Genomic DNA, 15,124 nt, shown 5'->3' on the forward strand with positions numbered 1-15,124 from the left:
GTTTCCTCCCAAAGAACTTCTAGTACTTCAGAACCGGAAGTCCTCCGCTGATTCTAAAATCCCACTCTCAAACATGGGTTTTATCAAATGTTTCTTTGACCACAAGAGATTGGAGTTCTTGGAGACCTTCCTTACCACTGTGTCTCAGTCATATACACTTAAATCCATCAGCGAGATATTAGTAAGATGAGTTTCAAAGAGCAAAGCCTTAGTTCCTTCCTCCTGTGAGATTTTTCTATCCTTTAGCAAATTTACCCATGTCTGATTCAGAAACCACATTACACCAAGGGCTTTTGAGAGAGAACTTTGACCTCTCACAAATAACTATTAAACCCTTTCTCTAGAGTATTAGGAGTCTATCTCAAAAGAAAGAGGAGAAACTCCAGGTATTCAGGAGATATATTTTTTTAAATGCACTTATTGTGATTATAGTTATTTTGGTTAAATACCTTAAACACATTTTCATATACCAAGCAGAAGAATGAAATGAGGACTTAACGGATTCCCTGAATCCCAGTTTTTCAATGAGTTAGATGTTAGATTAAATGGAAAATATACCAAGCTGAATGAGAGAGCTACAAGTCTAGAAATTTTTTATGGAGGACTTGGATAAATATTACTATATACATGTACATACATATTTATATTATTCATTTATATTTCTACTTATTTGCCCTCAAATGAAATAGGAAATGCTTTCCTAGGAAGTAAGTACTTTTAGGATGGCTTTCTTTTCAAAAAAACATCTCTAAACATAAGCTATAAATTTCTTATTTCTTTCATACCCAGACTAATTGTTTTATTTTTCCTTTTAGGAAGAGAAACAAATTAACTGTGAAGTAAAAGACAGCTCTGGCATGGTAAAACTTGACTGCAGCATTGGTTATATATATGTAGACCATCTCTCAAGGGTAAGCAGTTAGCATTTATGGTTTTTATTTATTACAGTAATATATTTTTTCCTTACCATTAGGCTGCAATAGTTTTTGACTTAGGATATGTTGCTAAGTGATGGAGTGAAAGCAAAACCAACTCATCCTGAAATCTTCAAGCTTTGTGTTTATATTCTTGGCACTGTTCACTGTCTAAAGCTGTGGGGGAGGCGGGGAGCACATGTTTATGTTGAGACGGGCAAGCAAGTGAATGTGTCAATCAGAATTCTGCTTGCCTGTTCAGCCTTCCCAACACTCCCCCACTCCACCCCAGGTGGCCCTGTCTGCCGGGCATGTTACCTCTGCTATACAAAAAGGTGTTTTTGGCAAGAGTCCTCACTGAAGTTGTTAAAGCATCTCTAATTTTGTCCGTCTGGACCTGCCTGTCTTCACATTCAGAGAGGCCTTTGTCTCTGAATGCTACTTGTGGAAATGCTGGCACTTTAGCCATAAACACATTTTCCCTGTGTGTATTGTCAGGTGAAGGGTAGTTTATGCCTATAGAACAGTTTCAATTCTATATTCCATAGGGCAAAAACTACTAAGTCAAAGTAAAATTGACATTACAAAAATATATTTTCAATTATTTTTAAAATGTACCTTTCTTCTGTTTTATAGACAGACATCAGCTTTCTCCTGGATGTGAGTTCACTCAACAGAGCAAACGAGGACCTCAACATCACAGTGCATGCGTCCTGGTATAGTTCATTGTGAAAAGATAATATACTACAGGAAATGTACCCCTATGTTTTTAGGGGTGGCTTTAGGGGAACCATGAAGCTGTGCTCCATTAATCTTCTATAGAAAAATACTTCTTTTACATAATGTTCTTTTTTTTAACATTTTGGTTTTGAGATAGGGTCTTGCTAACTTTGCCTGGGCTAGCTTCAAACTGTCAATCCTCCTGTCTCCACCTCCTAAGAAACTGAGAATATTGGTGTTCACAGCATGTCCAACCATATCTGTTTTAAAAAACAAAAACCCCTCTCTCTAGCATTAGATGCAAATGATCAATTAATGTGAGCAAATTTCTTTCAATCCTGTTCTAAAAACCTTCTTACTACTGCATCTGTTTTTATCCCTATCCCCCAAAGCTCTAAACAAACAGCAAAATCTATTAGGTATACATAGTATGTACTTAGTTCCTTCCACAGATGATTTTTGTGTTTGATGGATTCTAACAGGTGATTTTCTATGTTTCTATAGTGAAAATGAAGGAAAACAGGACAACCTACAGGATAACCAAGTGATGTTAGCAATACCTCTAAGGTACGAGGTTATGCTAGCGGTTCATGGGTAAGTAGACTCAGAGCTGATTTTCAGTTCCAGCTTCATTGCTTTTTTGTCTTTTTTCAGCCATGTCCCCAGCCCTCTATTGCTTCTTTCCTGAATTACAATCATATTTAATTTTTTTAAATGAAAAGGATACTCTCTCTTTTAGCAATCATCTCAGTGTGTGGTTCCGTGCTTAGCTATTCAATATTTTAACCTACTCCACAGTCATCCCTGATATACCTCAAACTTGTGACCAGCTGGTATGGATTTCATACTGAAAGAATGCCAATAAGTTCCTAGCAGGGCACAATCAGTCTTTTGGCTATATACTGTGCAATACAGGGCATGCAGAGCTATGGAGTATGAAGTTTACAAAATCATACCAAGTGGCCATGGCAAGAATGAAGTGGAAAAAAGTGTAGGCTTGGCCAAATTGCCAACTCCAAACCCACATCTACCCATGTGGCAAGTGGATTGAGGCAAGAGAGAGCTGGTTACAAGGTATCTCTTGCTCACTCTTGAAACTTATGAGACAGTGGAATTCTGCAAATACAGCTCTGGTACCAGCATTCATTGCTTCCTCATAATTTTAGAAATCACTAATGGATGTACCTCAGATCCAAGAAGATATGTGGAAGAAGAATAAACATGGATTCAGAAAAACTCTATTGATTTCACTGGCTATTAGTCTTTCTTTAAAATTATATCTTTAAAGCACTAGAAGATATGAGATACAGAACAAAATAGACAAATGAGCTTTTCTCATTGCTCTAAATATAAGCAACCCCATATCAGTTTAACTACCCGTGAAAATGGCATACAGGTCTATAAACTGCTAGTATCGGAAGCTAATGGATTGGAGTATCGAGTTTGTAAGCTAAAAGGGAGGAAAGGCCATTCCCTGGAGAGCAGGACCTCAAGAATCAATACATAAGCAAATAAAATGCGATAGCATGTTCCTCTTATGTTCCCATTATTCACATGTCATTATTTGGGGCAAGGACTGTTCTACAGCTTTAAACAATGTAAGGCTGTGCCATTTGATTATTTATAATTTCTCTCCGATTTAACAGGTACCTAATTTGGTAGCACCTAATATTAGCTGCCAAATAGGAACATCTTATAGGATGGGATTTTCCTAGAAAAGCATTTCCTAGTATTCAATGCTTACCACACATATGTCTATTCACAGGTAAAAAGAGTGATAACCTCATATTCCAACCAAAAATTTACCATACTTATCAGTATTTGACTTGGTTCCCAGACTTGGGGAATATTACAAATAGTCAGAAAGAATTGGAGATGAAAATAGATCAAGAACAGATTAGATTGTGGTAGAAGGTTCTGGGGAAAAGCTAAGGACTGACTCCATAATTGCCAAATTTGCATGAATCATTTTAGGACTCAAAGTGAAAGAATCATCTGCAGAATGAACCAGACTCAGGGAAGGTTAAAAAATATATATTGGTGAGAAAAAAAAATTGTCACTTAGGTCAGAGCATGTGGTCTTCTCATTTCATCACTTTTTCAAAAGTGATTCTTACCTGACCAAGAAACCAGAAGTATTCCATGGAGTCTCTTAAATACACCCAAAGTGAAAGACTGTTTATAATACCTTGTCAAAGAGGACAGTTAATTAAATCTGATTTTGTTCCTATCAGCTTTGTGAGCCCAACTTCATTTGTGTATGGATCAAGTGACGAAAATGAGCCAGAGACATGCATGGCAGAGAAAATGAACTTCACTTTCCATGTAAGAAAAGTTCATTGTATTGATATTTGTAACTGGGCTTCGCTCTAGGGACTTCACATTCCTAGGATGTCCCTCAGCCATGCAACCATGGTTGTTGCAGGGGCTTCTGTGCTGGGGCTCTGGGCTCTTCCTCTCAGCCTGCAACTGCCTTCCTCCCATTTCTTCTCCCCTGGTATGCAAACCCACATCCCCTTACAGGACATGTACAGGGCACGCAGGAACAGAGATAACGCCTGGAACAGGCAGAGTTACAGGGTGAGCTGAATCTGCTGGCAATGCATGCAAGACAGAGAGACTGAGGGAAGACATCCTTGGTGGAAAATCAGATAAATCTCTAATTAGTGATTCCAGATCTATAATAACCCAAACGTCCCTATGTGAAGGAAACTCTTACCTCTCCCCTCTCTGTTTAGAGTCACATATCACAAGGACTTTATAGCACTTTTTTTTTTTTAGCGGCACTGGGGATTTATAGCACTTTATCAATTATGAATAATTTTTTTGTTGGTGGTGCTGGGGCTTGAACTTAGGGTGTCATGCTTGCTAGGAGGTGCTCTACCACTTAAGTCACACCCCAGCCACTTTGATTTTGTTGTTTTTGAGATAGCATCTTGCTTTATGCCTGGCCAGCCTGGATTGTGATCTTCTGTATGCTTCCCACATAGCAGCTGTGATGGCAGATGCACACCACTGTGCCCAGGTTTTTATCAGTTGAGATGGGGGTCTTGGAAATTTTTGCCTAAGCTGGACTTGAACTAAGATCCTCACAATCTCTACCTCTAGTAGCTAGGATTATATGTGTAAGCCACTCTATCTTGACCTGAATAATCTTGATCTGGAAGTATTAATATATAAAGCTTCAATGCTACCATTAAGCTGAAACTTTGGTCGCATCACAGATGTTAAGAGATAATATGTAGAAAAATATTTTTGTCAATCAAAAGCACTGCCCAAACATTCTTAGCATTGCATAACACTCTATATAGTATGTAAGTCTTAGATTAGGTAAATTATGACATTTTGTAAACTAATGCTTTTCAAAATATATATTAGAGTCTCTAGGGTACCTATTCAAAATGCAAATTCCTCTACTCTGTCCCAGATCCCTGGAAAATAATGACCTTGAAGTCCTATTGCTTTTATTTCTACTTGATTTTTTGTTACACTAGTATAGACAAATGTTGAAAAACTTTAGTCTTCCACTTTGATGTCCCAAAAAGTGCTTGTCAGAATACAGTGGTGGTTTGTGCTTTGATAAACTAAAATGGAAACTGAGTTTCTGGACCCTGGGAGGTCTATTAACTAATTTATAATTAATAGTTAAATGTTTTCTAACCAATGTATAATGGGGTGACAGACTGGAGAAATTGGAAGCTTGCAGCTTGAAGGATTGGAGAGTCTCTTCTAGTATATAGCTGTTGTTGAAAGTCTGAACTTTATTGGGTGAAAAAGGGATAACTGCAATTTAAAGTGATTATTTACTAACTTCAGGAAGACCTGGCCTAGTGTTTTGGGTACTACAGGGTCCCCACTGCTGATGTTTCCTTCTGCAACTGCTCTGTGCCTCTGTGATCCCACAGTTAACCACTGTCCCAAATCTAGGGACACTTTTGCTCTTCATCTATGTCATATACATTTAGAAGACTACTACAGGACTTGGAGCCGCCCTAGTTAGGTGTTATGGCAAATCTTTTTTCTGACTCTGTATTGGTTTTATTGTTAATCTCCCATTTGGCAATATTTTGTTCCTATGTCCTTTATCAGAGATCTCTAATCCCCAGGTTTATCATCAACAATAATGAAATATTATTTCCTTATGTGCTTTTGAAAATTAAGGGCCCAATTATTATTGAAAACCCAATAATATACTCCTTCCAATTTTCTGAATACATTAACATTATAATCCCCCTAAATAGGAAATTATTCTTTTAGTGTTGATGATTATCCTCTCAATAGAAATAGAATACCAAGAATTCAAGTCTTGTTACTTTTCAGTTTTCATCTTGGGAACATCATGAACACCTGTTAGCATTTTCCTCATCTGGTAAATTGTAAAATATTGACCTACCTCACAGGATGATTATGAGGACTAAGTGATGATGTTTTTAAAATATACAATGTGACATGTAAATGTATGTTGATGTATTTTTCTTAAGACTATTTCTTCAATAAACCATCAGCCTGGATTTTTTTGATTGAAAAAAAATATTAAGTTAGAAATAACGAGTAGAGTTTTAGATCACTAGCAAATTTTTAAAAGTTTGACTATGGGTATTCTGTCTTTGCTATGTAGCTGCCAACTACAAACCTCTCTGAGCATAACTGCTGAATAGTCACCTAAAAGTTCATTGATTGCTATACTTCACATTTATGATAAAGATTTTTAAATGTTTAATTTTTTTCTCAGGTTATCAACACTGGCATAAGCATGGCTCCAAATGTTAGTGTGGACCTAATGATACCAAATTCTTTTGTACCCCAAACTAATAAGCTGTTCAACATTTTAGATGTCCAGGTAAAGACATATTCCTTCTACCTGATCTTTGTGTGTTTTAAATACTAAAACAAATGCAAGCCGATCCTTTATTCTAAGCAAAATTGCTAAGATGGAAAGTTCTGCTCACTTGTTTTCAGTCATGCTCAATGCTATAAATTTACGATATATTGAATATTCTTCTAGTATTATACATTGTTTAGACTGAAGAATTATGGTAGAGCCTATTCATTTGACTTACATAATGATAGAACTTTGTCATATCATCTGTATTAACTACTTTAGGATACATTTTTCTTTGTGACATGGGCCTGTGGAAATAATCTAGTTGGTAGAATATAGCTTGAAGCCATAAAACTTGAACCCATTGTTGAACATCAGGAATGGAGCATTTTTTTAAAAGAAAGAAATATTCCAATCACTAGCTATAGACCAATTTTCCAGTATTGATCCATCAGAATTCTTTTTATCTTCCAATATGAAGAAAAAGCAATTGCCAAATAAGTCTACTTAAGTAGGTTTAATATCTAATTTTTAAAAATCTTACTTGAATTCCAGATATAATCAGACATGTTATTATATCATTTTGTTTTATGAGTAAAGCCAATGAAATGTTTAATTTCAGGTTAATGTTCAAATGTCATTTTTCTTCTCATATTTCTGTAAGGTTAAGACCATCTTTTCAGCTTAGGATCTATATCTTTTATTAGGGATTTGCTCCTATTTTTCCCACAGAGATTGAATCTCTTCCCAAATGATTCTGCCAAAATTATTTTTACAACTTCAGAGAAATTTGATATACTTTAGAGAAGAGGATCAATTGAAACTTTCAAAACTATGTTGTTTTTGTTCTTTCCAGTAGTCCAGTACAGAAAGGTAATATTTCTTTTTGCTTTCCATTTTTATAGACAACTTCTGGACAATGCCACTTTAAAAATTACCAGAGAGAGTGTGCCTCCAAGCAGGAAAAGAGCACAGTGGAAATCTTGAAAGACATATTCAAATTTTTCTCAAAGACTGATAAGCGGCTATTGGTAAGTTTCAGTTCTTCAGAGGGTAGTTTCTGTTTTCCAACAGAGAGACAAAACACTTAAAACCAAAGTCAATGGATTTGAGCTGTCAACTGAGTGGTAAGAAAGGACGTAAGTTTAGGTCACACTGCTGAAGGTAAAGAACAAATATAATGAGACAATTAAATATATATTGTAGGGTCCTCATTATCTAACAAGCACCTTATTTGCCAATCAGACATGGTTTGAGACCCTCAGGACACCAAGTCACTGGAAAGACTTTGTGGCATGAGATTAATTTTAATTCTTTTCATCTTACTGTGTTTATGAAAAGAAATTGAGAAAGCAGTCAGTCATCACTTTCAAATGATCCAAGTTGTGCAACAAACAAAGAACATGTAACTCGACAAGACTCTGATCAGATATTGTTCTTTTCATTCTGTCCCACACAGTTGTTACTAAGAATGACTGCATGTGTGCTCCACTTTTAACACTTGGCTTCTGTTAGAATTTACAAAACAAACATTTATGTTTTATTTAAAGCAAGATAATTTTTAAATGCCACACAGGAAAAGAGATATTTAATTCTGTGTTTATGTAGAGACAATTTTCAAAATGCCACTAAAGATATTTTTAAATTTTATATAATATTTTTAATTTTTAAATGTTGGAAACTATAGTATAATAATACATTTATATTCTTTTCAAGTTTTGCATGCAAAGTGATCCACACTGCTTAAATTTCTTATGCAATTTTGGGAAGATGGAAAGTGGAAAAGAAGCCAGTGTTCATATCCAGTTGGAAGGCCGGCCATCCATTTTGGAAATGGTAAGTCTAAAATATGCCATACCCTCTGTGGTGGTGATAAAGTTCATCCATGATCTACAAATGCACTCATCTTATATAGACAGGATGGCATGAAGGCATTCAACAAATGATAAAGATAGAAATAAAATTTTGGAATAAAACTCTAATTTCTATTTTCAGTTCGCCTGTATGAAAACTAAAATAACTACAGAATAATTAAGTGGCTTAGTTAAAAAACATGTGAAACTATCTATGAGCCTTAATTAAATCAAAGAAATTGATAACTGCTTTAAATTACCCTTAAAATCATATTTTAAATTTAATTTTAAAAAGTAAAATTAAACCTTTCATTGAAATCAAACACCAAGATGTTTTAAATAATGAACTTGGAAAGATGAAATTAAAAATTAAATACAACTTGGGCTTCTTCCTATAAATGAGCATATATATTTTGAAGAGCCCTTTTGAGATGAAAGACCTCTACAAGGAAAACTATACACTTCTGAAGAAAGAGATTGAGGAAGACTATAGAAAGTGGAGAGATCTCCCATGCTCATGGATTGGTAGAATCAACATAGTAAAAATGTCTATAATCCCTAAAGTAATCTATATGTTTAATGCAATTCCCATCAAAATTCCAATGACATTCATTAAAGAGACTGAAAAATCTACTGTTAAATTTATATGGAAACACAAGAGGCCACGAATAGCCAAGGCAATACTCAGTCAAAAGAACAATGCAGGAGGTATCACAATACCTGACTTCAAACTATATTACAAAGCAATAATAATAAAAACAGCATGGTACTGGCACAAAAACAGACATGAAGACCAGTGGAACAGAATAGAGGACCCAGATATGAAGCCACACAACTATAACCAACTTGTCTTTGACAAAGGAGCTAAAAATATATGATGGAGAAATAGCAGCCTCTTCAACAAAAACTGCTGGGAAAAATGGTTAGCAGTCTGCAAAAAACTGAAACTAGATCCATGTATATCACCCTATACCAAGATTAACTCAAAATGGATCAAGGATCTTAATATCAGACCCCAAACTCTAAAGTTGATACAGGAAAAAGTAGGAAATACTCTGGAGTTAGTAGGTATAGGTAAGAACTTTCTCAATGAAACCCCAGCAGCACAGCAACTAAGAGATAGCATAGATAAATGGGACCTCATAAAGCTAAAAAGCTTCTGTTCATCAAAAGAAATGGTCTCTAAACTGAAGAGAACACCCACAGAGTGGGAGAAAATATTTGCCAACTGTACATCAGACAAAGGACTGATAACCAGAATATATAGGGAACTTAAAAAACTAAATTCTCCCAAAACTAATGAACCAATAAAGAAATGGGCAAGTGAACTAAACAGAACTTTCTCAAAAGAAGAAATTCAAATGGCCAAAAAACACATGAAAAAATGCTCACCATCTCTAGCAATAAAGGAAATGCAAATTAAAACCACACTAAGATTCCACCTCACCCTGTTAGAATAGCCATCATCAGCAACACCACCAACAACAGGTGTTGGCAAGGATGCGGGGAAAAAGGAACCCTCTTACACTGTTGGTGGGAATGTAGACTAGTACAACCACTCTGGAAAAAAATTTGGAGGCTACTTAAAAAGCTAGACATTGATCTACCATTTGATCCAGCAATACCACTCTTGGGGATATACCCAAAAGACTGTGACACAGGTTACTCCAGAGATGAAACTGGTTTTAATCTGAAGTTGTTTTTCAGTTTTCCTTGTCTGTTCACTATGCATAATAGCTCTGTCCCAGAGGTGTTGCACATCAAACCAGATGAATTTTGTTCACAATTAGTAGTTGGGCATGGTACATAGCAAGCCAAAGGAAATGGCAGTCATTAGGTTTTAAGTTGGATTTTTTAAGTTACCACACAGGGGTCAAAAGGAAGCTATGAGAGGCAGATAAGGAAGAGATGTCTTAATTTCAACTCTGAAAAGGCATGGGACCATCAGCAAGTCATTTAACCTTTTGCAACAGTGGGCACTACTGGCTTTTTGGGCCAGATGATTCCTTGTTGTCAGGTGCTATCATACTCTCTGTAGGATACTTAGAGCACCTTCAGCTGTTACACATTAGGATGATGGTAGTATTACCGTCCACATCCTGACAAAGATGTCTGCAGACCTCGCTGGCTGTCCCCTATGTAATCTATTTCCGGCTCTAAAATGTATTTTGGGGGTTGTGACCTCTTTAAGAATCTATCTGAAGAATATATTCTCATTGTTAGAATCTGTAAAGCACATCTACAGATCCTCAAGCTTGTTGGAGGAGCTTGAGATAATAAAGGTCTGATCTTACATTTGAATTTTATTACAATTTGTACAAGAATTTTTTTCACTAAGATATTAAGTAGACTATATGTATTTCATTTATAAAAAACTAAAAAGATGGTCAAATAAGGTGAAGTTGAGGGAATGTTCATCAGATAAAGAAAATCTTGCTTGGGAATAAAAATTTAATATATTTGCAAACATTACATTGGTAACTAATAACTTCCTATCATAGTCTAACAAATGTTTAAATCAAGTTATCTGCAATGTAGCCATGCTTAGAAATAGTTTCAATGAAATGATGTCATATAAAGTTATGCTAAGACCACACCTTTGGAACCAAAGGAAAACATTGAATTGCAGTTAGTTACAAATTAAGTAAATTAAGGTAGACAAACTATGGAAATAGATTAGGTAAATATGGTGATAAATTATTTCTATTAACCTTTCTTCATGAGATAAAACCATGAATCAAGATAAGGCAATGTTTCTTTTTAACAGGATGAGACTTCAGCACTCAAGTTTGAAATAAGAGCAACAGCTTTTCCAGAACCACATCCAAAAGTCATTGAACTAAACAAGGATGAAAATGTTGCATATGTAAGATTATACTCTTTTAACCGGTGCCCTAAAATTACATGGAACGATGTTGTAAGGGTGTTATAATTACTTCCTTTTGTGTACCTGAGTCTGGAAATTAATGTGTCCAGGTCATAAAGGATCTTGAACCCATCACCAAGACATGGTATTTTCCATAACTAGAGGGAGGGAAAGACACAGATCTTTAGGACGGTGAATTTGGTAGCAGTGAGAATACGATAGATCCAAGGGAGAGCTGTGGTTAAATCCCATTCCACTCACTGTATTTGCTAAAGTTTCCAATGTCTCCTGTGGCCATGAACCAGCAAGAAAATGGAGTAGGCAGTTCTAATTGTTATAGGGTGGGAGGGGGCTTCCAGGGAAATATAAGTATCTAAACTGATGTTCTTTTGCTTAATTCACACAGGTTCTACTGGAAGGACTACATCATCAAAGACCCAAACGTCATTTCACTATAGTGATTATTTCAAGTAGCTTGCTACTTGGACTTATTGTACTTTCATTGATTTCATGTGTTATGTGGAAGGTAAGCCTTTAATATACAGTAGCATTAAACTATTCAAAATGCCATTCCTTAAGTATTTCAGTGTTTTAATGTTAACTTTTTTAAGTGAATATATAACACCGATCTCATATTTCTTCTAGTTTAAATACCAAAGTCTGTCTGGAAAAAATAACTTATTTTGATAAATACCCAAATTGTAACACTAGTTTTGAAAGACATATTCTTGTTTTAAAAAAATAATTTGGAAAACATTGAATATTATGTTTAATGTAAATCTAGGGGAGATTTTATTAGTGAAAGTCCTGTATTAACAACAAAATGCTTCTTTAAACCAGTGTGTCCTAAGCTAATTTTCATTAATCTGTGAAAAGCCCTAATAGTTCTATATGGGACACAATTTAAGACATATTGGTGCTGACTGTTTATAGTTATAATGCTCACATACATATCAAACTGCTTTTATAATTCTATTTTCAGGCTGGCTTCTTTAAAAGACAATACAAATCTATCCTACAAGAAGAAAACAGAAGGGATAGTTGGAGTTATGTCAACAGTAAAAGCAATAATGAAGATTAAAGACTGTCAAATTGAGAGAACTGAAAGGACTCAGGTTGAACAAAAACACTGTTTACAGAAAACATGAGTTTTTCTTTTTAATCACTTTTCTCATGTACTTCTTATACTTAGGACCTTGGGGCATATGTCATAATGCAAAGGGAAAACCCAAGCCACTATTGCTCTTTGAAAGAAAGTAACTGCACAAAGGTAATTCTTAAATGGGTAGAAAAACACTAAAGCCTTCGATTTGTTCATGAAAAATAAACTCCACGCAATGGGATACTGTTTATTTCAAATACATCTTTGAGACAATTTTTCACAGGGCTATTCCCAAATTTTCTAATGAAAGAGGACCATTACCATTTTAAAGCATATTTTATCTTTAAAGACCTTTATTTGTAACACGTTTTCTATGGACTTTACTCCAACAACCATTTTTATGTGCTGACTATCAAGACCTGATGAGCAAACTTCATGCTTATTTGATGCACTGGTTTGAGCTATGAGATAGTATCTGGATAAGTGGGCAGCTATGGGTTTTTCTTTCTGTATATATGCATATATTTTTTAAAGAATACAGGTGTGATTATAGATATAAATCCATTACTATAACACACATTTAGCAAGAGTATCCAAGAATACATTTTTAAAAAACCTTCAATTTTTGTTTATACACTCAGTTCTTAAGAATTTTAATGTATATTCTTGACTGTAAATGTTGCACTTTAGCTAATATACACTGATATATGTAAGAAATTTGAAAACTGTACCTCACTAGTGATTTTAAAAAGCTGTGCAAACAATGATTAAGGGGCCAATATTTCATCCATATTGGGTACCACAAAATACTCACTGTCCCAAATTAAGAAAATACAGAAATAATTGCTTGCATGTTATTCTTTTTAAATATCAGCATTTAATGTGTTTTAGCTTGTGTATGGTGAACATAAATGTGACAAAAAATTTCCATGAGATGTTTAAGTGGTTAAAAATTTTTGAGGTTTTTTTGATATTAAATAAGGCTCTATTTTAAGATGAAATAGCTTCTTTCTAGATTTTAAATAATTTATCTTTAAATTCATTCACCACTATAGCCATTTTTGTAATATTTATTTCATACATGTGATGTTGGTACCAAGAATATAATTTCATTTTATACATGTTAAGAACATTGTTGTCAAATTTTGAACATGGTATAGGAAGTGATTGAAAAGATTGTTGTGCACAAAGTGTCTGCTACCAGCTGTTCCCTTCCTCAGATTTCCAGGTTGATGAAAGCTATCTGTTCACAAGCCTGTGACCAGAGAATGTTCTAAGATTTGTGAATCATTTGAGCACAAAGTCTCAACTCAGAGTGAAAAAGCAAAAATAAACTTAGCTAAATTTTTTTGTACAAAAGATATTTTAATGCTTTTCTCATTATAGAAAGCAAAGTAGTTATTTCAGGAACTTGTTTAGGTTCATTCATAAAACATCAAGTACTAATTTTGAACTATCTTTCAGGGATGGACTCTGAGGAAATTTTACTTTGGCTCTTTACACTGAAAACCAAGTGCTATGATTGCTTGACCTGTGTTTCTCAGATACAAGATGAACATAGCTACCTACTGGGCTATGTTTTGCCTGTATAATAAGTTAAAAACTACACCACTCTGCAAATTTTGAAAAAAGTGTTTCTGGTTATATAAATAACTAGCTGTGTGATTTTTAAAACTCCTCTGGATTACTTACCTCATTTGTAAAGTCATAGTAGACTTAAGCAATGTCATATCAGACTTCATAGGCTGAAATCCTACAAATGTAAAAGAACCCAAATGATTACACTTTGGCATTATCTTGATGTTTACTGGAACCAAAAATAAGCATTTCATATTCTTAGGCATTGTATCAATATTTAACCAACTCAAAGCCAGAATTTGAATTGCTTTTGATACATTTCATATGTTTCATCTTGATTTTCAAAGCCCTATAACATCAAAAATAGCTATTTTAATTTCTTTAAAAAATACATTTTATATTTGGGTATTTGTTTAAAACATGACTAAACTCCTTCGTATTAGAATTCTAGCTTTCACATTTCTTTTTATAAACAATTACATGTTACATTGGAATCATTCACTTCTTCCAGGTTTCCTCCATAAAGATTGATAAGTCTTGGATGTAATCTGTAAAAAAAATAATATGAATAATTAATTTCATCAATATACCATTATTTTTCACATATACCCAAAAGGTATACCACATGCAAATTAATAACAATCTAGCAAACTGAAGAGCCTGGAAAATCAACACAAGTAATTATTTCCAAGCTTCATAACCAGCCTCCTGGACTGATAAATGCTCTCCTACAGAACACGCACACCTGGTGGGTACCCTGCCCACTTCTGCCCATTGTCATAATGATTACCAAGAATGAGTCTACATGTCCCTAAACCTAAAACTGTACAGTTGCCTTTGAAACTTCATTAAATCATATGTAAAATTGTTCTTATGTAAAGTATGTTTAATGCTTTGTATTCGGCAGTTTGCTTTTATAAAGTGTTTACAAAGTATAATGGTATTGGAGCCTGGGTGAGAGGAAACTAAAAAGACTGTGACAATCTACCTCTCATAAAGGCTTAAGATCTTGATCCATTTCTGAAAACCCGAAATGGAAATTGAGACACATCTGTATTTCAAGAATGATAACTTGAAATACCAATGTAGAGACTTACAGCCAAAGATGTCTTTGCTCTACATTAGATTGGTAAATAAAGTTATGCTTTTTTATTTATTTAAAGTTGCACATGTATTTCTTTATGTTTCCCCGATTTATTGTTGTTTTTTAAATTACCCTACTACCTACTTTGATAGTTGAAATAAGGCAAACTTGATTACTAGTGTTAT

At 34.6% G+C, this 15,124-nt stretch overlaps 2 protein-coding genes across 4 annotated transcripts in view; one reads left to right on the top strand and one right to left on the bottom strand.

Annotated features, from left to right (window-relative positions):
- Nucleotides 1-15,011, top strand: part of Itga4 (integrin subunit alpha 4) — an 84,784-nt gene extending 69,773 nt beyond the window's left edge. The window contains exons 19-28 of the mRNA XM_020183230.2: nt 816-911; nt 1,551-1,630; nt 2,139-2,228; nt 3,869-3,959; nt 6,367-6,474; nt 7,362-7,487; nt 8,173-8,292; nt 11,077-11,175; nt 11,582-11,701; nt 12,158-15,011. Of these exons, the coding sequence (XP_020038819.1) occupies nt 816-911; nt 1,551-1,630; nt 2,139-2,228; nt 3,869-3,959; nt 6,367-6,474; nt 7,362-7,487; nt 8,173-8,292; nt 11,077-11,175; nt 11,582-11,701; nt 12,158-12,256 (1,029 nt within the window). The 3' untranslated portion in view covers nt 12,257-15,011. The remainder of the gene's footprint in view (nt 1-815; nt 912-1,550; nt 1,631-2,138; nt 2,229-3,868; nt 3,960-6,366; nt 6,475-7,361; nt 7,488-8,172; nt 8,293-11,076; nt 11,176-11,581; nt 11,702-12,157) is intronic.
- The window catches only part of Cerkl (CERK like autophagy regulator), a 113,980-nt gene continuing 111,421 nt past the window's right edge, over nt 12,566-15,124 (bottom strand). For all 3 annotated transcript variants that reach the window (XM_074071218.1, XM_020183235.2, XM_074071217.1), the window contains one exon: nt 12,566-14,403. In XM_074071218.1, the coding sequence (XP_073927319.1) occupies nt 14,322-14,403 (82 nt within the window). In that variant the 3' untranslated portion in view covers nt 12,566-14,321. The remainder of the gene's footprint in view (nt 14,404-15,124) is intronic.

This window comes from Castor canadensis, chromosome 4, assembly GCF_047511655.1.
Source record: "Castor canadensis chromosome 4, mCasCan1.hap1v2, whole genome shotgun sequence".
Classification (NCBI taxonomy): domain Eukaryota; kingdom Metazoa; phylum Chordata; class Mammalia; order Rodentia; family Castoridae; genus Castor; species Castor canadensis.